This window comes from Mobula hypostoma, chromosome 6, assembly GCF_963921235.1.
Source record: "Mobula hypostoma chromosome 6, sMobHyp1.1, whole genome shotgun sequence".
Lineage (NCBI taxonomy): Eukaryota > Metazoa > Chordata > Chondrichthyes > Myliobatiformes > Myliobatidae > Mobula > Mobula hypostoma.
Genome location: NC_086102.1, coordinates 40687412 through 40714673, shown reverse-complemented (window position 1 = coordinate 40714673; position 27262 = coordinate 40687412). Strand labels below are relative to the sequence as shown.

The 27262-nt window shown below is 39.6% G+C and overlaps 1 protein-coding gene across 10 annotated transcripts in view; it reads left to right on the top strand.

The window, feature by feature from the left end:
- Nucleotides 1-27262, top strand: part of stxbp5l (syntaxin binding protein 5L) — a 348597-nt gene that overhangs the window by 113016 nt on the left and 208319 nt on the right. For 9 of the 10 annotated variants that reach the window (XR_010018308.1, XM_063050648.1, XM_063050644.1 and 6 more), the window contains exon 5: nt 20187-20321. Coding sequence is in view for 9 of the 10 variants with exons in the window: in XM_063050648.1 (XP_062906718.1) it covers nt 20187-20321 (135 nt within the window). In the remaining variant the exon portion in view is untranslated. The remainder of the gene's footprint in view (nt 1-20186; nt 20322-27262) is intronic. The other variant, XM_063050649.1, reaches the window with a different exon arrangement.

Below are 27262 nucleotides of genomic sequence, written 5' to 3'. Positions count from 1 at the left end.
TTTCTGAAAGTCCACGGCCTCCCCTTACTGCCCTTAGGATCTTTCTTCCTCTTTGGAATGAACTGATCCTGCACCTTCTGCATTATTCCCAGAAACACTTGCCATTGCTGTTCCACTGTCATCCCTGCTAGGGTATTGTTCCATTGAACTTTGGCCAGCTCCTCCCTCATAGCACCATAGTTCCCTTTGTTCAACTGTAATACTGACACTTCCGAGTTTCCCTTCTCCCTCTCAAATTGTAGATTCAAACTTACCATATTCTGGTCACTACCTCCTAATGGCTCCTTTACCTCGAGGTCCCCGATCAAATCAGGTTCATTGCACAACACTAAATCTAGAATTGCATTCTCTCTGGTAGGCTCCAGTACAAGCTGTTCTGAGAGTCCATCTCAGAGGGACTCCACAAACTCCCTTTCTTGGGGTCCAGTACCAACCTGATTCCTCCAGTCTACCTGCATATTTAAATCCCCCATAACAGCTGTAGCATTACCTTTGTGTCATGCCAATTTTAACTCTTGATTCAATTTACACCCCACATCCAGACCACTGTCTCATGCCTCTGCAATTCTCTTTACTCCACTGTAATACTGATACATCTGACTTAAGCCTCTCCTTCTCATATACTGGGGTGAATTCAATCATATTATGATCACATGTCCCTTAGGGTGCTTTTACCTTAAGCTCTCTAATAAAGTTTGATTCATTGCATAACACCCAATCTAGAATAGCTGATTCCATAGTAGGCTCAACCATGAGCTGCACTAAAAAGCCATCTCGTAGGCACTCTAGAAAATCCCCCTCCTGGAGTCCATCACCAACCTGATTTTCCAAATCACCTGCATATCGAAGACCCCCGTGACTACTGTAACGTTGCCCTTTTGGCATACATTTTCTATCTCCCGTTGTGATTTGTAGGCTCCATCCTTACCAGTGTTCGGGTGACTGTATACAACTCCCATCAGGGTCCTTTTACCCATGCAGTTCCTTAGCTCTATCCAAAATGATTCAACATCTTCCAACCCTATGTCACCTCTTTCTAATGATTTGGTTTTATTTTTTACCAACAGAGCGATGTCTCCCCCTCTGCCTTCCTGCCTGTCCTTCTAATGATTTGGTTTTATTTTTTACCAACAGAGCAATGCCTCCCCCCCTGCCTTCCTGCCTGTCCTTTCAATACAATGTGTATCCTTGGACATTAAGCTCCCAGTTATAATCTTTAGCTATGATTCAGTGATGCCTACAACATCATACCTGCCAATCTGCAACTGTGCTGCAAGTTCATCATCCTCATTCTGTATACTGCACACATTTAAATATAACACCTTCAGTCCTGCTTTTGCCCTTTGTAATTTTGTCCACGTTTTTCATTGCAACTCATCCGGTTGACTGTAATTTTGCCCTATCAACAGCCTCTCTTCTCTACATATTGCTTCTGTTTGTAAACCAGCTAACCAGCTACCTCATCTTCAACACAATCATCCACCTTTCCTACAATACTTCTGGCATTGAAATGCATGCAGCTCAGGATATTTTTTGCAGTATGCTCAACCTTTTGATTCCTAACTTTGTCTAATGTCTTGCCAACATCTGCCTCCATAACCTCTCCAATAACTGTTCTGGCACTCTAGTTCCCATCCCCCTGCAACTCTAGTTTAAATCCCACTGTGCAACATTAACAAACCTTCCCACTAGGATATTAGTCCCCTCCAGTTCCCTTCTGTACAGGTTCCACTTTCCCTGGAATAGAGCCCAATTATTCAAAAATCTTATATCCTCCCTCATATACCATCTCCTTAGCCATGTATATTAACTGTATAATCGTCCTAGTTCTGGCCTCACTAGCATATGGCACAGCAAGTAATTCTGAGATCACAACCCTAGAACGTCCTGCCTTTTAACTTAGCACCTAACTCCCTGAAATCCCTGTGTAGAACCTCGTCACTCATCCTCCCCATGTCATTAGTACCTACATGGACCACGACTTATGGCTGTTCATCCTCCCGCTTAAGAATACTGAAGACTTTATCTGAAATATCCTGGACCCTGGCACCTGGGACACAACATACCAACTGGGAATCTTGTTCTCGCCCACAGAACCTCTTGTCTTTTCCCCTAACTATGAATCCTTTATTACCTCAGCTTGCTGCTTCTCCCCCTTCGCTTCTGAGTCACAGGTGCAGACTCAGTGCGAGAGAACTGGCCATTGTGACTTTCCTCTGTTAGGTCACTTCGCCATCCCCCAACTGTATGCAAAGTAATATAGCTGCTGTTGTTGAGTGGGGTGGCCACAGGGGTACTTTGCACTGGCTCCTTAACCCTTTTCCCCTTCCTGGCTGTTACCCAGTCTGCTATGTCCCACACCTTCAACGTAACTACCTGTCTGTATGTCCTTCCTATCACCCCTTCAGCCTCTCGATGATCTGGAGTTCATCCATTTCCAGCTCCAGCTCCTTAATGCGGCTTATTGGAAGCTGCAACTGGATGCACTTCTCACAGTTGTAGTGGTCAGGGATACTGGAGGTCTCCCTGCCTTCCCGCATCCTGCAAGAGGGACATTCATCTATCCTGCCTGGCATCTCTACTGTCCTAGCTGAGTGGATATAAAGAAGACCATAATACATAAGAGCAGAATTAGGCCATTCAGTCAATTGAGTCTGCCTCGCCATGCCACCGTGGCTGATCCCAGATCCCACTCAACCCCATACACCTGGCTTCTCGCCATATCCTTCGATGCTCTAACCGATCAGGAAATGATCAACTTCCGCCTTAAGTAATGCATGGACTTGGCCTCCGCCACACTCCATGGCGGAGCATTCCAGAGATTTACTACTCTCTGGCTAAAAAAATTCCTCCTTTCCTCCATTCTAAAGTGTCACTCCTCAACTTGAGGTTGAGCCCTCTAGTTCTAGATACCCCCACCATAAGGAGCATCTGGATCGACTGGGCTTATTATCGTTGGAATTTAGAAGATTGAGGGGGGATCTTATTGAAACGTATAAAATCCTAAAGGGGTTGGACAGGCTAGATGCAGGAAGATTGTTTCCGATGTTGGGGAAGTCCAGAACGAGGGGTCACAGTTTGAGGATAAAGGGGAAGCCTTTTAGGACCGAGATGAGGAAAAACTTCTTCACACAGAGAGTGGTGAATCTGTGGAATTCTCTGCCACAGGAAACAGTTGAGGCCAGTTCATTGGCGATATTTAGGAGGGAGTTAGATATGGCCCTTGTGGCTAAAGCGTTCAGGGGGTATGGAGGGAAGGCTGGTGGAGGGTTCTGAGTTGGATGATCAGCCATGATCATACTGAATGGCGGTGCAGGCTCGAAGTGCCAAATGGCCTACTCCTGCACCTATTTTCTATGTTTCTATCCTCTCCACATTCACCCTATCTAGTCCTTTCAACATTCAGTAGGTTTCAATGAGGGGAGGGGAACATCGACTCAGACCATGAGAGGCCTGTGTCGGGCATTTTCATGCCTTACAAGTCACAGATTGGAAGTCTGTGTGGGACGCCACTCCTCGCACAGACACTAGAGCAATGTGTAATTAAGAGCCTTGCTCAGGGACACAAACACACTGCCACAGCTGAGGCTCAAACTAGCGACCTTGAGATCACTAGACGAACACCTTAACCACTTGGCCACGTGCCCACAATGAGATGAGATCTCATTGTGATCTCAGGTTTCAATGAGATCTCCCTGCATTCTTTTAAATTCCAGTGAGTACAGGCCTAAAGCTGTTAAACATTCCTCATAGGTTAACCCTTTGATTCCCCGAAGGGAAGGGAAAAAAAGTTAACCTGGAGCTTTTCTTTTCTTTTGCTTTCTCCGACTGAAGCCTCTCTTTGTTGAAACCTCAAAGCTAAAGCCTGAAGATCACCACTCTGACTTCGTCCACTCAGATGATGGCTGCTGCACTTGTCCCTGCCTTCCTTTAATTTTTTCTTACTAATCAATCACAAACGCCGATTGGTTGTTGCTCAAAGCGCTTTTTGCTCTACTGACCCGCTGTTGCCTTTTGTACTTGGGCAGTGGACCTGACTGAAGTATCCTCCTCTTAAAACTTCTGATATCTGGATTGGCTGCCGGTCAAAGCTCTTTTTCACAATCTAAACATTCTCTTCTTTTATTTTAGACCATAACAACATAAGATATTGGAGCAAACTTTGGCGTGTCGAGTCTGCTTTGCCATTTCATCATGGCTAATCCAATTTCCCTCTTAGTCCCAATCTCCTGCCTTCTCTGAGTATTCTTTCATGCCCTGACTAATCCAGAATCTTATCAAGTTCTGCCTTAAATATATCCAATGACCAGGCCTCCAGAGCCACCTCAGGCAGTGAATTCCACAGATTCACTACTCTCTGGCCAAAGAAATTCCACCCAACACTGTACTCCATCTGCCACTCCTTTGCCCTTTACACTTTATTTTGAGTGATAATAGTCCAGGAATTCTACATGTTGGTAGTTTGGTTACCCTTTTTCAAGAAGGCTTTGAGATCAGCCTTGAATGTTTTCATTTTTCATCTTTGTCCAAGCTGAACTTGAAGTATGTTCTGGCAATCTGCAATCAGACCTGCAAATGGTGTGTCATAAACATTGGAGCTGGCTGAGTGTAATTAGAGCTTCAAAGCTAGAGATATTAGCCTGGGAGTGATTGCTAATGTTAGTTCGCTAATCCTGCCAGTGGATGTATTGCAGAGATAGTATTGGCGATATCTGTTAAGCACTTTGATGTGGTTCCTGTAGGTAATTCTGGCTTAGAAATATGCAAGAAGATGGGCTTCACTGTTTTAAGCTTGAAGCCTTAAGCTTCAAACATTGATCGTCAAAGTCTGCACTAGAACATTGAAAGTGAATATCTACGTTCAATGAGAGGTAGCTCCTTTTTTCTGGATGTTTAGTGTAAGGCTCATTTTCTCATAATTTTAGTGAAACAATCAACAATGACTTGAAATTTGGCCTCTGAACATGCACAAATCTAATCTACTCACTACAAGATCAAAGTGACCTTGGTTCTGAAGAAGAAGTGACATGGTTTGAAAGTTTACTTTTTGTTGTTAGATTAGCTCTACTCCATTAGGAATTTAGTCAGAAGTAAGATGCAGAAAGAATGATTGATAAAAATGTCAGAGTGATCAGTCTTGCTTGACATGTTCAGTTCTGAGATCACGTCTGTTGTAGACACATTGCTTAAGATATAAAAGGCTGCAGCTAGATTAAATCCAGCAATTTCATGATGCCCTTGAAATTCAGTGAGGGTATATGTCATAGGGTAGCAATTTCTTCTGTTTTGTTAAGGCTCATATCAGTCATGTGTAAATCATCTAGCAACATGGAGATCACATGGCATAAATGATCCACATCGTAAATTCTTTACTAGCCATTATTGGAGAGCATTTATTCTAATATTTATTTTCTCATCTCAATCAGTTTCCTAAACTGAATTCTTAGCTTATCTTTTTCTCATTTATCATCTAGAATCTGTAATTCATCCTGCTATCCCTCATCTTGCTCTCAATAGTTTCAAGTATTCTCTGCTGCAAAAAAAACAAACTGCTGGGGGTACTTAGTGAGTCAAACAACGTTTGCAGAGGAAAGTGGGCTGGTGACATATCTGGACGGAAAGAGTAGAGATGCCCATATAAAGAGGCAAGAGAGAGTGGTGGAGCAAGAGCTGGCAAGAATAGGTGGATCCAGCTGAGGAGGACTGATTGCCAGATGTGCGCAGGTGGGGGATTGCAGGGTGGAAACGCCAGCAAAGGTTGCGAGATGATAGGTGGAGGAGAAATGGCTGGATCTGATAGGTAAGGAACGTGGAACATGGAACCAAATAATTGGCTGGGGTCGGAGGAGGGAACTCTATGGGGGATTGTGTGACTGGGCAGGTGAGAAGGGGAAAGAAATTGAGTGGAAAAAATACCTTTTAATTAGTTCACATTATTTTCTGTCAATTTTTTAAATCAATTTTTGGAAAAGCAAAGAAATATTGTGAGAGGTTTGAAAAAGTAACTAGGATGAACTGTGTGTCACAGTAGTGTACTGGTTAGCATGATGCCATTATAGCTTGTGGTGTCGGCGTATGGAGTTCAATCCTGGCTTCCTCTGTAAGGAGTCTCTGTACGTTTTCCCCGTGGAATGCGTGGGTTATCTCTGGGTCCTCTGGGTTTCCTCCCGCAGTACAAAGATGTCATTGTAAATTGTCCCATGAGTAGGTTAGGGTTAAGTCAGGGTTGCTGGGTGTTGCTGGACAGTGCGGCTGAAAAGACCTATCCCGCAGTAAATAAATAAGTAATATGTTTTCACTGTGAGTAATTAACCTGATTGGGGCTAATATGTTTATTCAGAAGTGTAATTTTGCTTGATACCAACCACCCATTTACACAAAACCTATATGAATCCCATTTTCACCAACCATAGCCCTCCCCCCCCCCACCATTCTCATCAGTTCCTCCCAGATTCTGCCACTCACTGGCACATTTGGAACAATTTTCAATGGTCAAATAGCCAACCAATTTGTGAGATGTGGAGGAAATCAGACTATGTGGAGGAGACATAAGAATAACACCATGTGGACAATATCCAAGGCCAGGATTGAACTCAGGTTGCTGGCAGCGTGAGCCACCAGCTGGTTAGCAGTGCTGCTGGCTGCCCATAGTGACGGACATAGTTTGTTTATCGCTCGAATGTCTCCATTTTCTATGATAGAAAGAAAATACACATATACTTGAACATCAGTTTTGTTGAGCACAGGGAGAAAGGAGGCAAATTGGATGGCTTTAGTCAGCTTTATCAACAAACCTGAATGGGTTCCTCCATTGCATGGTTTTATATTAATAACCAAAGGAGAGCTGTAGAACCAATTTATTATTGTGCACATTTTGCAAAGTCTTAGAAATTTTTTGTTTAACTTCCTGGCATCATGTTCACTATTTCACCCTCCTACATATTTATTATTTCTCTATTAACAACATAGCAAATCTCCTTTCCAAACCTTAGAAATTTCTTTTTGTAAGAAATAGGGCTTACATCAGGCACGACCTCTCTCTATGCCACTGATTGCTACAAACTCCACGTTTGATTTCAGCCCACAGGTAATCTCAAACTTTGTATAAATATTTGCATCAGTAATTACTTTTTACCTGCCAAAATGTTCAGTTTGTCCGTTTAAGATCTTGATCATGAGAGCTTTCACTTACAGCTAACAAGTTCACAAACTTCATTTCCTTTAGTTTCACAAACTTCACTCTTTGTGGGAATGAATGTTCTCCTGTTTCATGACTTTCTTCATTTCTAAGAGTGAGATTATACATGCAGCTATCTTTGACAGTCAATTCCTTGAACCCGCCCTCCTATTTTTCCACCTTGAATCGCATTCATTCCTTAATTCCAGTCACTTTACAGTTTCGCTTTCCTCTCCTAATCTTGTATGTATGTATATATGTAGTTGCTAGTCCTGCTTCCTCAATCATTGCATGGCCTTATCTTTGTTAGCCTTTCTTGCTTGTTTATATTGTAATTCATTTGGTCAGGAAGCACTCTTCTTCCTTTCAACACATTAAGCATCTATTTATTTATTTATTGAGAAACAGCATGGAATAAGTCCTTCTGGCCTTTCGAGCCATGCCGCCCAGCGGTCCCCCAATTTAATCCTAGCCTAATCATGGGACAATTTGCCATCAGCAAATAACCTACCGACCGGTACGCCCTTGCACTGTGGGACGAAACCGGAACAACCAGAGGAAACCCACGCAGTCACGGGGAGAACGTACAAACTCCTTATAGGCAGTGGCGAGTAATTTCCCTTTGTACCTGTAATCTTTTCTCTCTGTTGGTGAATATATGATATAGATAGATTGTTTTAGCCCATAAGTATGTAGGGGATGAAGGGATATGGATTATGTGCAGGTCGAAGAGATTGAGCTTAAATTGGAATTGCGGTTGAGGTGAAGGGCCTGTTCCTATGCTGTACTGTTCTATATTAAATGCTCAGCCTCTGGCTGAAATTACAAAATCTGTGCTTAACAACTGTAATGTTTTGACTTTTGCTTTTAGTCAGCCTCATGATTGATTATGAATAACTCTTAAAATTGTTTTCAACTGAGGAAAAAATGTTTCTTATACAGTTAATGAGAAATAATAGCTTTTATTGTGATACTTGGAGTTGCCAGAGGATTTATTTTTTAACATTGTCACGTTCCTTCTCCATACCTTTGACTACTTTCATAATTATATTGCCAAATGTACCCAGCTTTCCGCCTTTACCACTTCCCTAGCATTCATCACTTCCATACATTCAGATTATGAAGTTAAATCTGTTGTCTACTCCATTCCCATCCTCTTTCGTGATATCTTTTAGCAAGCCAAGGCAATGTAGTCCAGGTCTGCCTTAACTTGCTGAGCAACATTAGGATGTCCTTTTGGCAGCAGACAACTTGCCAAAGACGTGGGAGAGCTGTCTGCTTTATGGCCACTTTTTCAGTCGCCGTCAGATGCTCAAAGCTTAAAATTATTTCTACTTCGACCTCTTTTTCCATTATCAGTAAAGTTAATGATTCATAATTATAGAGTCATACAGTGTCATAGCCTATCTTTACTAAACCCATTTTTCAGCACTATGCCCACAGCTTTCTAAGGCATGGCATTTCTAAATATTATGAGGGTACCTACAACTATCACCCCACAGCTAGTGAGTTCCAAATTTTAACCATCCTCTATATGAAAATATCTTCCTTACATTTAAATCTTCTACCACCTCTTTTAAATATATATCCTCTTGTTAAGAGAACTAGTTTCCTGTTACCAATGCTTTCAAAATTTTGCATACCTTCAGACTTCTCTACTGCATTGTAAACAGTCACAGTCTTTTCATTCTTTTCTCATAGCTGACATGGTCCACCCCATTTAACATTTCTGATGTATCTCCTCTGCCCCCTCTCCAGTGCAATCACATCCTTCCTATTGTGTGGTGATTAGAGCTGCACACAGTATCCAGCTGTGGCCTAACTAATGCTTTATAATTCTACCACAACCTCCCTGCTATTACGTTCCATGCCCATTTCCCTTGCTTATAGTCATGGAGTAATACAACACAGAAATAGATCCTCCGTTCAACTAGTGCATGCTGACTAGTCCCAGTTGTCGCCATTCAGCCCATAATTCTCCAAGTCCTTCTCCTCCATGTACTTATCCAAAAGCCTCTTCAATTTCCTCTGGAAATAGTACCCACCGCAATCACTTCCTTTTGCAGCTCATTCCAGGTATTCACTACCTTCTTTGTAAAGAAGTTAATTCTCAGATCTCTTTTAAATCTCTACCCTCTTTACTTGCCCTTTAGTTTTCGAATCCCAACACTGGAGAAATGCCTATGACTATCCAGCTTATCCATGTCCCTCAAGATTTTATGAGCTTCTATGAGGTCACTTCTCATTCTCTTGCACTCCAAGGAATAAAGATCCAGTGTGGACAACCTCTCTATAACTCAGTCCTTTAGTGCAGGAAGCATCCTCATCTGTCTCTTTTGCACCCTCTCCATCTTGATATTGTTCAATATACCTGAACGACCTCATGGGGTTATCTTTAAACCCTTTTGCCAAGTACATCTCATACCCTTTTTTTGCTCTCCTAATTTCTCTCTTTAATGTGGTCTTAAGCTTTTTATTTTTAGCAAATGATTCATTCGTGCCCAGCTGGTTAAAAGCAACGTATGCTTCCTCCTTTTTCCCTTAGCAGAGCCTCAATATCTCTCATCAGCCAGGGTTCCCTGAAATTGGTATAGCTAGCCTTCACTCTAACGGAAATATTTGCCCTGGACTTTTGATATGATACTTTCAAAAGCGCTCACATGCCAACTGTTCCTTTGCCATTATATAGTCACACAGTCAACATCAGTTGGATCCTGCCTGATGCCTTCCAAGATGCAGCAGAAGACCACAAAGATATACCACACACTCAGTGGCCACCTCATTAGGTTCAAGAGATACCCAATAAAGTGGCCACTGAGTGTATATTGTGTGAGGAAACTGTCTTGGACACTGGACAGATTCCACCCCATTTATGCCCTTTGCATTCTGGGTGGCCCAGCTGATACCAGGAAAATTGAGATCTCCCACTAGCACTACTATTCTTACAACTATGTGCAATTTCTTAACATATCTGCTCCTCAAGTTCTTGCTGACTATTGGGGGCTCTATAATATAGCCCTACCAAGGTGACTATCTCTTCTTTATTTTAAAGTTATATTCAAATGGCTTAGTTAGATGAGCTCTCAGGAATATCCTCTGTAAAGACTGCTGTTATGTCCTCCCTTATAAAAAGGCAACACCCTCTCCACTTTTACCTGTTTCTCTCTGCAATGTCTAAAGCATCAATATGATGAAACATTGGGTTGCCAGTCCTGCCCTTCTCTCTTAGGTTCTCTTATGTTATGGCCACAATTTCCCAGTGCCTGGAGGCAATCTACACTCTCATTTCATCTGCATTGCCTGTTAATCTATCTGCAGTGAAATGGATGCAATTGAAAGCAGTGGTCCTCTGTCCTTTCACTATAAACATGGCTATCCACTTTGGTTAGTGCACATACCTCAGTCTCCTCTCTAACTTTACTGTCTCAAGTCCCAAACCCCTGCCATCTTAGTTTAAACTCTACCTGGTGGGAAGTATCCCATATGTCTTACTTGCTTTATCTGTGCTGCTTGTTTGGGTTTCTTGTTCATGAACACCAAAGTCCCTTTATTCCTTAATATTTCCAAGTAATTGTGTATGCCCTAGCCTTGTTAGTCCTACAGTATATGTAACATCGCAATTGTGTGTTCATATTCTGTTCTGTGTTAAATTCTGCTCACTAGTCACACTGCCCGTGTTGGTAAAATACAGTATTTTGAAAAAGTCTTAGCCTATACAGTATTCTAGGGTGCCGAAGACTTTTTATGACAATTTCTATGACATATGTAAGTGACATATAAACCTGATTCTGATATGGGTCTCTGTTGTGGACTGAGAGTGGGAAGGGGGCAGGGAGAGGGTCGGGTTGGGATCATGAGAGGGAGTGGGAAGCACTGGAGAGACATTCTGTAATGATCAATAAACCAATTGTTTGGAATCAAATGACTGTGCTGGTGTCTCCGGGCTGGGTGTGTCTGCACCTGCATCACCTCCCACTCCTGGCACTCCTGCCAGCTGTCCCACACCCCTCCAGTGACACTCCACCCTCACCATTCCCAACATCCTTTGCTCCTGCCAGATTTACGAGCTCGCTCTCTACTCCATGTTGATAAATACAGTACTGTGCCAAAGTCTTAGGCACCCTAGTTATATGTGTGTATCTAAGACTTTTGCACAGTACTGTATATCAGCTCCTGCTCCACCAAATTAACAAATTTAAGCTTGTTCAAATCACTCAGTAATTTCAGTTTTTCCTTTGCTACTCTTGTTTAAACTTCTTCCATACAATTTAACCATCTCTTCCTCTTCCCCCTTTCTCTTGAATGCAGCAATAGCATGTCTTTGATACTATTTTCTATTCACCCAATTTTTTCCATCCTTGAAGTCTTTAGTAAAACCTACATCTTTAATCTTTAATCTTCATCCTTAATCTTCATCATCCCGGACTTGCCCTTGTCTTGTTACTTCCATCAGTGAGGAGGTACAGGAACCCGAGGACCCATACTCAATGATTTGAAAACAATTTCTCCGCCATCAGATTACTGAAAGGTCCATGAATCCATGAATACTACCTCATTAATTGCTTTCTTTATTGCTTTTTAGTTTTTGTAGTTTATTGTAATTTTATGTCTTTATATTGTACTGCTGCCTCAAAACTACAAATTTCGCATCATATTTCAGTGATGATAATTCTGATTCATGGTTTAAGTTTGTATTCGAGGGAAAAGTAATAATGTTCATCATTGTAATATTTAAATAAAATAATCAAATGGCAGAGTCATGCGAAATTTTAATAAATGACAGAGCAGTTTCTTTTGCCGTACCGTAGATGTGATATAAGTAAAAATGAGAATACTAATAATCATGTTTGACAGAAGTATTCTTCAATGTATTTTTATGCAGATACATTAAGCAGCCACTTTTAAAGACCACGTCACATCTCTCCTTTATCTAAATTAAAAATATGCAAATATAGTAGAAATTATGTCAGCTGTCAGGTTTGTGTATTTGACAATTTTGCGGTTGGTTCCCTCTATTCTAATGCATGGCAAATGTGTGCCTGCCTGCAAGTTTGCAAACCATGTAATGAGAAAACTGCTGCTGTTTGAACCTCTTCTTTTGGCAGAATGCCTAGAGGATGGCATCATACCAGAGCAAATATAATTCAGTCATTAGCATCACAAGTAATTTATTTAAATAGTGTCACTCAAGAAAATATTTCAATGGAATATAACCAAGCTCTGCAGGAGAGGAAATCCTTTTCATTAATATCAGATTTTTGGAAGCTGTTAACTCTTTTGGAAATTCTGTTGTTAGTCAGTAGATTGAGCTGTATAAAATTCATAGGTTAATATGTGCCGTTTAAAAACAAAGTTCAAAGATCATGCTGTTTTATTGCCTTGAACAAATAATAAACTGGGATTTGAGTTCCCCATGCTCACTGCTAAATTCTGGACAAAGTACAGTGTAAATTTAACCTCTGGTAATCCAGGCTAATTCCTGTAAGCGAGGCTCTGCACGGGAAAAGTGTCTCCCATTTATAATAGTCTTATGCAGGGCAAATTGGATAATGTCGGTAGTCAAAACAATCCTTACCATAAAAGTGCAAAAGGCAGAACAACATCTGCTATCCTCTTGTCCTCTGGCATCTCACCCGTGGCTAAGAATGTTTTCAGTATCTCTGCCAGGCCCCTGCAATTTCTGCATAGTCTCCCGCAAGGTCCGAGGGGACAGCTTGTCAGGCAGTGGAAACACCTTGTCAGACACTGCCTTGCATGTACTCAATTATTGAGCCTCCACTACCTGCGTGGGTCGAGAATTCCAAATGTTTACCACATTTTGGGTTAAGAAATTGATTAATTAGAAACAAGCAAGCAACTTAGACATTACATTCAATTAAAACTCATGGTTTTCAAGCTGGAAAACATGTTTAATTGATAAAAATCTGTTTAATTGACAGCTTTATCTCAAGACTTATAGCTTGTATTAGTCCTTCAACGTTTTATTCACTAATGTTGGACTTCAGAATAAAGGACTCAATAGACCATTGCTTAACACAATTTTAAGCACAAAGACCTAAACGTGTGCTGAACTGAAAACATGATGTTAAGCTTTGGACCTCAATTTTAAGTTCTGGTATTTCACACATATCCTCCGTAGGCAACTCCTAAGACTGAGGGTACAGTATTTAGACTGTCTATTTCAACAGCAACAGTTCTTGGTTCAGTATTAGAGGAAGGGGAAGGAAACAGGAAGGAAGTAAATGAAAGTCTTGGTGTGGACTTGAGGAATATCATGGAACCAAGCCATGCATGGACTTTCAGATCCATGAATGTAAAACAAAATGCTTTCTATTCAGCTGCAACTGCTCATGCTTAAGGAGCTAAAAATCTATGTTATTCTTCCTATTTATTACAGAAGTATTCCTCCATTGAATACAAAATGATTGTTAAGACCTCTTTACATGTACGGGAAAACTAAAGCATTTAGGCAGTGGTTGGAAGATCAAAAAACTTGTTTTTTGCAGATCATTCTATTGTTAAATGAGGTTTATACGACTTAAACCCCAAAATTATGCCATGTGATAAGGAAACAGTTTTGTTTAAAGAAACAGCTCAGCTCTGGCTGTTAACAAAATAAATATGCTTTATTTAATTTTGACAGTTTTGAATTGTAAATTATTGTCATTGCATTTATAATAAGTACTGCTCTCTAGTTGTTTAGTTCTTTGGGTTTATTACACAGAACATAGTCTGCTGATTTTTTCTCTTTCTCTATCAAAGTTGAAATTTCTTACCATTGACGTTAAAGAATAAAATACCATAGCAATTATCATTGAAATGACACCTTTGGGAACTTGCCCACTGCACAAGGAGTTAAAAATGACACATTTGTTCTTTTTTTCACCCTGTGAGACAAGCTGAGTGCACTTGCTTCATAACCGCAGATGATAATGAGATATGAACTGTATGTGGTCTGTCATTCCAGCATGTCTCTTAGAGGTGAACTTTGCTATTTTCCAAATGCCACCCATAGTATGTCAACTTAGTGAATCAGTTTCTTAGGTGTGGAATATTGACAAGCATTCTGAAAAATATAAACGAATATTTGAAGCATATCTGCATTTAAAGCATACAGTATTTATATTTATAACATAGACTGACTGGACGAAATGGCTCCTTCAATGCCAGCTCAGGGAGCAATCCCAATCCTCCACTTATTTGTTCCTCTCTCTACTTAATATCTTTGTATTTCCACAACCTGCACACAGGGCAATTTATATGAACCATTTAATATATCTGACAGATCTTTGGGAATATGGGTGGAAACTGGAACACACATAGGAAACCCAAGTGATCACGGAGAATATGCGAACTCCACAGGAGATCAGGACTGGAAGAATATTTCATTATTTATTTACTACTGGAAGTATTTTAATTTTCTGCAGTGAGCCTTGATTTGAAAAATAGAATAGAGAGGATAATGACTTGGGTATTGTGTTGATTTCTTATGCTAAACTGAGCATGCCATTACCTGCTTCTGTATAAACTGGAACAGGAACTAAATATAATGGCAATCAAACCTTATGATTTGATGAGGTGCCATAAAATAAAAAGTTTTGCAGTTTATATTGGAAACATGAGAGTCTGCACTTCCTGGAATCTGGAACAACAATCTGCTGAGAGAATTCAAGTTGAGTATCATCTTTGGGAGGAAGGGAATTGTTAATATTTTAGACTAAGCCTGTATCAGTCCTGTAACAGGTGCTGCTTGACCTGCTGAGTACCTCCAGCAGATTGTTAGTGGTACTTCATATTGATCTACATAGAAACTCTACTGCAATGTATTATAATGTCAAAATTAGTGCAAAATATTCAGCTAAAAATGACCAGTATGTGTTTCTGAATTGTACAGGAAGCAGTGCAATATAAAATCTCTCCCAGCATCAAGGCAAGTTAATCTACAAAAATAGCATTTGAATGTAATTGACTATAACATGCTCATTAATTCATATTGTTTGGTTCCCAAAGGAAAATTGTTAAATTTTCAGTCTCTCCATGAGTTGCTAAAATTATTAGCTCAACCATTTGAAGTGTTAGCTCTAATAACATTGGTAAGCTTCATATTAAAAAATTACGGCTGACAAAAACCCAGAATAGACTGTATTAGGAATCTATCCATTATTGAAAGGCTCAAATTTGTCCCCAAATGTTTTCACCACCACCACCCTTTGAAATCAGATCCAACGTAAACAATCAGATTATTTGAGAACCAGTTTCTCTCTTTTTTTTCAAGATCAACAGTGCAGGGATTCAAAAAATCCTGGATTTGTATTCCTGTTTTATGGACAAAATAAAATAGTAGTTATTTAGCAGTTAATAAGTTTAGGTGTTAACTAAACTTATTAACTGCTAAATAACTACTATTTTATTTTAAGCAGTTTAGGTGGTATTAACTGTTATCTTCCAAGTTTCAGCTAGATAAACTGAGTTTAAATTGATCCATATAATTTGTCATAATCTTTTCAATTTGGCTGTCTCACAACATTCTACAAAACTATTGTATTACCTTAGCATACTGTCATTATCTTTTTCATCTTGTCAATTCATTGCACTATATTTTATGAACATTTCAGTATATCACTTGAAGGAATTGCATCTTGGCATGAAAGATGCCCTTGTCAGTGTGGTTGATCTTGCTACTGAGTTACACTTGGAACACTGGAGATGGATTTGTTGCTGTACAATATATGAATGCCTTGCCTCATAGAATATAAGGAATCTGGACATTGCATTATTCAAGTCATTAACGCAGTATACGAGGGGTAATTGATAAGTTTGTGGCCTAAGGTAGAAGGAGTCAATTTTAGAAAACCTAGCACATTTATTTTTCAACATAGTTCCCTCCTACATTTACACACTTAGTCCAGTGGTCGTGGAGCATACGGATCCTGGACCTCCAGAAAGTGTCCACAGCAGGGGTGATTGATAAGTTTGTGACCTACGGTAGAAGGAGATGAGTTATACAGCTCTGGTTACATGCACGTGCAGTTCAACTCTTTGAGTGATAATGCAGAAAGTTTGAAGTTAATAACTCATCAGGGGTGATTGATACGTTCGTGGCCTAAGGTAGAAGGAGATGAGATATTAACGTCAAACTTTCTGCATTTTCAGTCAAAGAGTTGCACTGCATGTGCATGTAACGAGAGCTGTATAACTCATCTCCTTCTACCCTAGGCCATGAACTAATCAATCACCCCTGCTGTGGACCACTTCTGGAGGTCCAAGATCCGTATGCTCCACCACTGCTGGACTAAGTGTGTAGGAGGGGACTATGTTGAAAAATAAATGTGCTAGATTTTCTAAAATTGACTCCTTCTACCTTAGGCCACGAACATATCAATCACCCTTTGTATGTAGAATTTCCCGGCAGTGGTGGATCACATTCTTTTGCCATTCTTCTGCCCACCAAGTCAAATTTGTGAAATTCTAAATATTACTAAACAGGCAAGTGTGATTGTGTTGTAAATTAGGAGGTCAAATGTATGGAGAAAGTATATAGTTGATGGCAGGGTTTTGATCTACAGAGGGATCTTATGGTTCGAGTCTATAGCTTACTGCAAGTAGGTAGGATGGTAAAGAAGATATTTGGCATGCTTGCTTTTATTAGTCAGAGCAATGTGTATGAGAAGAAGGAAGTCACGTTGCAGCTATGTAAAACTTCAGTTAGGTTGCACTTAGAGTACTGCTTGCAATTCTGGCTACCACATCACAGGAAGGATGTGAAGTCTTTGGAAAGAGTGCAGAAGAGTTTACCAGGGTGCAGCTTATATTAGGGGCTTTGAGCTATAAGGAAAGGTTGGATGAACTAATTTAATCTAATTAAATTCAAACATATGTAAATGATCATCCTTTGGAGGTCTTTCTCACTGTTGAAATGGTTAAGTCTGCTTATGAGTATGCAGGTATCAATGTTACTCCTTTTTAAATCTAATTTATGTTTGGTTGTATGTGCCTAAAAGGCAGATTTTCCTTTCATAGTGATTTCCATAAAGCTGAAATTCCATAAGACCATAGACTATAAGATATAGGAGCAGAATTAGGCCATTTGGCCCATTCAATAATGGCTGATCTTTCTTTTTCCCTCTTCCCGGCCTTCTCCTCGTAACCTTTGATGCCATGGCCAATCAAAAACCTATCAATCTATGCCTTAAATACCCCCAATGACCTGGCCTCCACGGCTATCTGTGGTAACAAATTCCACAATTCACCAACCCCTGGCTAAAGAGATTTCTCTGCATCTCTGTTTTAAATGGACACCCCTCTATCCTGAGCTGTGCCCTCTTGTCTAGGCCTTTCAGCATTGGAAAGGTTTCAATGAGATTCCCCCCCACCCATCCACCTAAATTCCAGTGAGTACAGAACCAGAGCCATCAAACATTCCTCATATGATAGCCCTTTCATTCCCAGAATCATTCTTGTGATTCTCATTGATATTCAACATAAAAAGAAGCGGTCCCAACACCGATCTCTGCAGAACACCACTAGTCACTGGCAGACAACCAGAAAAGGATTGTTTTATTCTCACTCGCTGCCTCCTACCAATCAGCCAATGCTCTAACCATGCTAGTAACCTTCTGGTAATACCATGGGCTCATAACATGGTAAGCAGCCTTGTGTGTGGCACCATGTCACTGGACTTCTGAAAGTCCAAATATACAACATCCACTGCATCCCCTTTATACATCCTACTTGTAATCTCCTCAAAGAATTCCAACGGGTTTGTCAGGCAAGATTTTCCCTTAAGGAATATCAAACACCTAATGATTAAGATTATTTGTCTCTGGTGATCTCAGCAAACTAAACAAGTATATTATGCACTTTGATATACGTGTACTCAACACCCCCAGTGCTACTTCTTTCCCTTCGTGTATGAAACAATGAGGCACAAGGTAGAAGGTATCTTTCCTCAATTACAATTACTGTCATCTCTGACTCCTCCTTTTCAGTTGTTGATAGATAGATGGATACTTCATTGATCCCGAAGGAAATTACAGCATCACAGTAGCGTTACAATTGCACAGATATACAAATGTACTAATATTAGAAACGAAGTAGAAAGAATAAAAAATGTTACCACAAACAGTCCAACAGGAGGGGGTCATAACTTCCCGGCTATAGGTGACTCATTATAGAGCCTAATGGCCAAGGGTAAGAATGACCTCGTATAGTATTGTTTGGAGCAGCGTAGTTGTCTTAGTCTATTACTAAAAATGCTGCTCTGTTCAGCCAAGGTGGCATGCAGAGGGCAAGGAACATTGTCCAGAATTGCCAGAATTTTTCATAGGGTCGTTTGTTCTACCACAGCCTCCAGTGTGTCCAATCTGACTCCTATAACAGAGCCAGCCTTTCTAATCAGTTTATTGAGCCTGTTGGCATCACCCTTGTTGATGCCATTGCCCCAGCACACCACATCGAAGGTTGTACTGGCGACAACAGACTGGTGGAACATGTGAAGGAGAGGCCTGCATGCACTAAAGGACCTTAGTCTCCCCAGGAAGTAGAGGTGATTCTGGCCCTTCTTGTACACAGCCTCTGTGTTGGTGCTCCACTCAAGTCTGTCATCCAGGTGCACCCCCAGGTACTATTAGGTCCTAACCACATCCACGTCCTCACCATCAATAGTAACAGGGAGCAGTGGAGGCTAAGTCTTTCTAAAGTCCATCATCATCTCCTTTGTCTTATTGATGTTGAGCTGCAGATGATTCAGCTTGCACCATTTGACAAAGTTCTCCACCAGGTTTCTGTATTCATCTTCCTGTCCTCCCTTAATGCACCTAACTATTGCTGAGTCATCAGAGAATTTCTGCACATGACATGACTCAGTGTTATATCTAAAGTCTGAGGTACACAGGGTAAACAGTAAGAGAGCCAATACAGTCCACTGTGGGGCCCCAATGCTCCTTATAGCCATGTCTGACACACAGCTCTGAAGCCACACAAACTGTGGTCTGCCAGTCAGGTAGTCCATTATCCAGGATACAATGGAAGTGCCAATCTACATTGATTGGAGCTTTTCCCCAGTAATGAGGGCTGTATAGTATTGAAGGCACCTAAGAAATCAAAAAAGAAACATGATCTTCACAGTGCTGCCCTGCTTATTCAAATGGGAATAGGCTGTGTTCAGCAGGTCAGCAGGTAGATGACAGCAATGTTGACTTCGATGTGCTCCTGATGGTATTCAGCTGAAATTCACATACCTCAATGGAACAGATCTTCTTACTCTCCACCCTTTTCTGCCTCATATGCATCATGTTCATGACTGGAACCAGCCTCCTAATTCAAAAATAGCTCCTCCCCATCATTGTGTTTAAAAAGAATTAACAATTGTTTCTTTTTATTTTGTCACCATTTTTGTTTCTCCCTCTGTTCCCCAATCCTTTTTTTGTTGGCCTTGTCTCCACTTTCTCCCATCTTCTATTATTTTTATTCCATCACTGCTCTTTGCCCTTTTTCATCTTTCACTTTCTTTCTGTTTATTTTTCTCTCTTCCATTTCCCCTTTTAGCCATCACTTTCCCTTTCCCATTTTCTCCACCTCTCTCATTCAATGGTTTTTCTTTCTCCATTTGTTGAGCTGCAGATGATTCAGCTTGCACCATTTGACATTTGCACCCTTTGTTATTCCATTTCATCCTCTCATCCTCTCCACCCTCTCCACCCTCCCTTCTCATTCTCCTCTCTTCTTAACCAGCCCTTACTATATATCACCACCTCTTGCAGTTTTTTCTTCTCAGTCCAGTTAAATGAGGCCAAGCATTTCTTGGTGGAATTTAAATATATTTTCTCATTTTCCATGTGTGTTATAACAAAGTAAATGTCCTTTTTTTTATAAATTATTGTTAATATTGCTCTTGAATTCACATAGAATTGGCTTCTAACTGGACTGTTTGCTTCTTGTTACGTTTAAGAAACCGATTAGATATTTTTTGAAAAATATTGAATGCTATAACTGATTTTTTTTAAACCAGGATTACCTGCTGCCATCTCCCTTTCCAGAGTAAATGGTTATATGTGGGAACGGAGCGAGGAAACATGTACGTTGTAAATATCGAGTCCTTTGTCCTTTCGGGATATGTCATCATGTGGAATAAAGCGATAGAACTGTAAGTTTCATCCATAAACCAAGTACAAATTATTATTGTGGAAGAAAATTCACATAAATTTGCAATAGCTATTAATGCTAAATATGCAGCATGATTTAAATTTATGCCATTCAGTGACCAATTCTGATAATTGTGCTTTGTCAGCTTTAGATTTTTTTTTCAAATGAATGTGATTCTCACACTTCTGTTTAAATTAAATTGTACTGTTCTATCAGGATATGCTATCAGGAAGTTTTTGAAACATTGTAAGACCTGTGTTATTTGCCTCAATATAGAAAGAGTTGAACCTTAAGATTGCCTTCCTTGATGTGATTTGTAAACAAATTTTTGAGGAAATATTATTGATGAAGTCAATCAGTAACCTCATTTTGACCATTTAGACTGATTTTCTGCAAATAACATCCTAGATTAAATGGCTACTGAAGTACATCCAATATTGACCTGTCTGTATCTGAAACAAAAATTGCAAATACGAGTTCTTTGCCTGAATCAGCACACTTCAGTAAAATTGGTGCACTTTAGGTCAGAAAAACGGAGTAAACTCTTAATTATTGTACTGGTGAACCATTCTGTTCTGTTGAGGGGATAAATAGGGAGGGACAACAAATGCAGACCTCGCAGTGATACCACGTCCTGTGGGCAAAATGCATTAGTAACAACTGGAAAATCTGATGAGATATTTAAAGAATCTGTCCCTCCATTAATATTTTTGGCTAGTTTATGTCATAGATATATTTTGGAAGCAAATTGCACCCATCTATTGTTCTTCCAATCAACTGGCAATATTCTATTCTGAAATATAATCCACAGTCTGTGATATAAGAATTACTTTTCCCAGCTTTCTAATGCTTTCATTTTGCACCAACTTTCAGTGTTTTCTGTATTTCACCCAGACCACAGAGTAAGAGGCAGGATGGTTTGGATGCATAGAAAACCTCTTATCCGCTGGTTATGTTTTTAGTCAGGAAGGTAGGCACCAGTGAAGAACTTAAATATAATAAGTGCAAAGGTTTGCCTATAAAAATTATAGATAGCAAGAAAGAATTCAAAATTGTCACAGTATGAAAGATTGCCCATCATGGAAAAAGCAATGGAGAATTAAGCATATAGTAACTTTGATACTGGGGCAGGAAAAGCAATAGTTGTTTCTATTATTTAGAAAAAGGGAAAAGTTGCAGATATTTTCTAAAAATAGTATAATCCACAAGAAAAGATGCACACAAAAAACTTAATGTTGGAAATCTAAACCTGTGATCAAGCATATAGAAACATAGAAACATACAGCACAATACAGGCCCTTTGGCCCACAAAGCTGTGCCAAACATGTCCCTACTTTAGAACTACCTAGGCTTTACCCATAGCCCTCTATTTTTCTAAGCTCCATGTACCCATCCAGGCATCTCTTAAAAGACCCTATTGTTTCCGCCTCCACCACTGCCGCCGGCAGCTCATTCCACGCACATACCTTTGGAATCCTACAACAGAAGTTCTGATGTGTTCAGATTAATATACAAATAGCAGAGATTGCACCTTGATGTTGATATGCTCATCCAAAAGGTCCCAAATTAGGTCATGTGTAGGCAGAAATCTGCTGCTGATAATGCAGGTGATAAAATAGTTGACCTTCTAAACTGGTGAACCACACAAAGTAAACAAAGAGTAGCAAGGACAAAGAATGAAGATGGGAGGCTGAGTGTTCCTGGCTAACACTACTGCTGATCTAGTCTGATTTAGAAGCCAGAATAGGCTTTAAGGAAGATTTGAAAGAGGACTAAAAAACTGGATCCCCCTTATAGCTGCATCTGCCTTCAACAATATTGGTATTAGCGAATGTGTCAAGATCATGGATTTGAATCTAGCAATCTAGTGGCTCAGAATGAAACGTTCATGAAGCACTGAGAACTGTAGGAACAATTGCAACAAATTGCATTTGTTACAATCTGACAACTTGCAAAACTGACATTTCCCTTTCTTTATCATTCAGCTATGAGGTCAATGCTAGTTTAGTGTAGTTTGGAAGAACATGTCAGCTGATGCACCTAGTATTTAAGAAGGAAGTGCTGAACTGTTGAAGCTACACAATAGGATTACAAGCACGTTGACCAGCAGAAGCATCTTGCTAGAAATTTACCCAAGAACAGTAATTCAGCATCCAGTGAGACGTGTCAAAGCTCTGTTATCATATAAAATCCAATCATGACGGATGATGACATTAAACTACTGAAGTATGAATGAACTTGTATGAATATGCCTTTTCTCAAAAGCAAAATGAGGCTGGAGCAAAAACACTTTCAGACAATATTGTGAGTGGATGGTCCATTTCAACTTCATCATGACCTCCTCTATCAGAGGCCAGATCCTCATTTCACTATGTGTTTTAAGATATGCCTGTACTCTTCAAACAAACAATAGGAGTCCCAAACGTCTCACTGCAGTACCAACTCCAAACAAATTCATTCTGATAGTCTTAAGATTGTGTTGCACTTGCCTGGGCATTCTCAGTCAGAAAAAGCAAGTGGAATCCAACATGGCCAGTTCCCATGCTTCATGCCACTTGCAGTCATAAAGAGGGTGTTAATGTGGCACTAATGCATTAATTATTTTAATATTAATGCTCATTTAGTATTCTGCTGTGACCACTCTATTCCACACTTCATTCACCGAAAACAGGACAAAAGAGCTGAAATCAATACAATGGTGAAAAGTGACTGCCCCTGACATCAAGACGGCATTTGAATAAAATTTAATTCAACAGTGACAAAGGGAAACCTGGCGTCATGCCTAGCGCAAAGCAATTTATTTTGCGGTTATTGGAGATCGATGTTTTTAGTTTCTGGACACTTATAGAGAATGCTGGGTAAAGAAAAACTTTGTAACTAAGGAACAGTGATGTTTTTGAAGAATCATTGATTGAAGTTATATTACTGTGCATAGCACAAAAAGGAACCATCATACTGTTTTGGCATTAACACATGGATACAAATTTAAAGTAATTGGTAGAAAAACTAGAGAGGATATGAGGAAAATGTGTCTCATCTAGGGAGCACTAGGGTTCTGGAACTCACTGACCGAAGAGAGGATAGAGGCAAAAAAGAACTCATCACGTGTAAAATTTTGATTTTTTTTCTTGAAGAGGAAAAGCTGAGTGCTGGAATGCAAGTTTAGGCTAGGTAGTGTTTCAAATGGCATGGACAGGATAGGCCAAGTGGCAACTTCCTTTGTGGTTTATTTGTATGTTCGTCAGCAGTGGCTTAAACACAATCTATCTTCCACTTTATCAGTGATGTTTTCAGCTCAGAAGTGGAGATGTTCTCTAATATCTTAATGGTGTTCATCTTCATGTACAACTTCTCAAATAATAATCCGTGTACAGCATGATCTAGTTCACAGTAAGGCTTGAGCCATTGAGTGGCAAATAGTATTCATGTTAAACAGTCCTCAACACACTCATCTCTAAGTAAAATGCTAGCCGCCACCTTTTCTCATTCAATTATATTACCTTTTTCATATCTCCCTTCGTCAACACTCGTGGGGCGGATTGGGCTACAATTTTCCTTAAACTTGTCAGCCCAGACATACAGGTGTAAATATTCACATCTTTATATGTTGACCAGAGTTTGGACGATCCTACAGTGTATAACTTACCTCCTGACTCTCCAAGGTCTTTCCACCATTACATGGGAATAAGTCAGAAATGTACTGCCCCTTACCTAGATGAACACAACTGCAATAACATCCAAGAAGTTTAATGTCACCTAACAGTGACAATTTCTAGTTGGATAGTAACACAGCAAGATATCCAAAGTATTTAACAAAAATACTATTGAAGAAAAAAAAATGAGGATGATCATTTGGTAAAATGTAGGCAAAAGAAGTATTTGTTAAAGAGACAAAAATAGCAGAAAAGCAGAGAAGTTTGGAAAGGAATTCATGAATTTTGACTTTTGGATTAATGTGGAACAATTGAGTTTAAAGATGATCAGGAGTCCGGAAATAGAGGGGCACAGATATCTCATGCTGAAGAATATTGCAGGAACATAGATTGTCAAAATGGATGGTATTGACAGCATGAACGGAAGCCTGTTACGTACAAGGGCTGCATAAGTAACAAGGTTATTGAGGGTTTATTATGACTCGTGGAACTGGAAGTATTTATGATTCCTATTTTTTATAAAAGGTTTTATTTTGAAAGGGAAGTAATTGATTAACAGCATGGAAGAGTCCTAGGCAGGGCAGATATCCTTTGTTAAATGACATTCTTTTCCACAAATTGGGTACATCAATCATCATGCATTTAACTTATTTCTCTTATGCATGTTATCTCACGCTGTCCAAACTACTTTACATGAATCCTAAGAGTACATCATTTAAAATTCTAAAATAATTACCATTTTATTATGAGCTGGAACATGATTCGAACTATTATTAGTTCTAGCTCTTCTATGTATTTGAAGAAGAATTGCTTGAAGCTTTTGAGGAGGCTGATCTATAATAATCACATTTGCTTATTGGTTTCCATTGTATTTCTGCCACAGACTTTGATATATCTATACTATATATCTCTACACCTATCCTGGGTACTATTTCATCACTAGCTGTCCAAGCTCTGATGTGACAGTTGCAGGTGATTCTTGGTTATTTTTGATGATTTGTCAGTTATTGGAAGTACATAACACTAACTTTTGCCATCTGACAGAATGACCAACAAGGCAGATGTTGACTGAAATGATGAAATGCTCATGGTTGATGTGTAAATAGAATTGTATAAAGTTTGAACATTGAAGTAGGTCACATAATTTCCAGCTAAAACCAGTTGTTCTAATTATTTTATTGATTTCTTTGTACCTCACTACATCCGTTATCTCTTTGTCCATCTGTCAAGTCTGGTGTTTTTAGGATTGCATTGTTTTTGTCTCAGGATATTAATTTTGGAAGTGAATTTCACATTCTTATAAATCTTCATGTAAGGAAACCTCATGTAAACAGAAGTATGCCATTCTGTCCCTTCCTGTCAGGAGCAAATAATAGGAAGGAGGAGCAAAAGACCTAAATGTATATAATAATAGACAAAGGTAACAGACCCAAGTGGTAAGAAATAAAACAGAAAATGTTGAAAATGCAGGTCAGGGAACATTTGTGTAATCAGAAGTAAAGATAATGTTTCAAATGATTAACCTTACATTATTTTTTTAAAAAGTAATAGTCAAGACTAGCAGACAAGACATGCAAGCAAATATACACAGAACAATTCGTGATACATTGGCAAAAGTTGGGTAGGCCAGCAGAAGGTTGAAAACAGAGCTATAGAAGAAATACTAAAAGAGGGCCCAAAGTTTGAAGATGAGGTCTTCTGATGGTGTGGTTGGTTTTGAAGACTGGAAAACCAGCACAGGGCATCAACAATAAATCTTGAAGTTTACAGTGTGCTGGAGAGAGACAGTGCAGCCAACAGTTGATTGAAGAACAGACTATTACAATACACATTGCTGCAGGCATTCCATTATGAATATTTAAAAAACCATGTAGTCATTCTTGAAGAAGCAGTTTAATGCAGGTCTTAAATGTGTTGTTACTTTAACTTTACAAGTGCACTCCATTATCCTAGCAGAAGATTAATGACAAACGGGAGAAAGATTATTAATTTTAGCTTTTCTCCAGCAATGTTGGTATGCAAAATTAATACCAATTAATAGATGTGAAAGGTATGAGAAAACAGGGGCATTGAACAAGGAGAACGGGGAACCAGAGACTATAAAAGGTAAATACTTATGATCAGCATTGATGAGTTAGCTGACCCGTGCAACCTCTGTTAGGAGGTAAGGTACATATAAAATAAGGGTGCAGTGACAAGGACTGTGAATCTGCTCCAACCAAAGTTGATGGAAAGCAACGTAATTCTCTAAATTGCAGTGTGCAGTCCGTAGGGAACTGGTCTAGCACAGTGATGTCAATCAGTACATGATTGACAATCAATGACATTCATGCACTAGCTGGGCACTCAAGTCTAGAATTATCTCTGATTGTTGCATAAAACAAGATGTATTTTTGTTGAATAGATGGAAATTAAAAATAATATCTAATCTAGTAAATAAATTTAGAAGCAGGTTTAAGCATTAAGCCCTTGAATTTGTCCTCCCATTCATCTACATCATGACTGATCTGTACATGAACTTTTTGTCCATTTATAGATTGGGGTGTAATAGCATTACCAGAATGTATAACCTTTCCCTTATATCCTTTATGCAAGTATTGATGAACTACTGCAGAATAGCTGGTGATGATACACCCACAGTGCCTTTGAATAGTAAACTCCCGGATTTAGACCTCCTATAATATATGAGCAGCAATATATTTCTAAGTCAGAATAGTGTGTGACATGGAAAGGAATCTGCTAGAGCTGTTATTACATAATGCTTGTTGCCCCTTTCTTCTTATTCGTTGGAGATGTTGAGTTGGAACGTACTGTCAAAGAAGTTCAGATAAATAACTTCACTACATTTTCTGGATGATAGCCATGGTTCACCAGTGAAAGGCTGAATTGTGATGGAGTTCCAACTAGATAGGCTGCTTTTGGTTTGGGTGACGTTAGCCAAATGTTGGAATTGCATTCATCCAGATAATTGAAAGTATTCCGCCAGCCTGCTGATGTTCCTTGGTGGTGGTTGAACCATCTGTTTGGAGTTTGCACACCCTCCATGCAACCACGTGCATTTTCTCTGGATGCTCCTGCTTTCTCCTGTATCTATCGTTATGTGTGTGGCTAGGTCAATTATCCACTGTAAATTGCCCTTAGTAGTTACTGAGAATGTGGGGAGAATAAGTCACAGAGAAAATGAATTACTTTGATCTCAGTGGGCCAAGTGGTTGGTTTTTATGACATAATAAAATTGGGACTTAAAGAAAGAATTACTCACCACAGAATACCCGGTCTTGTCATTGTC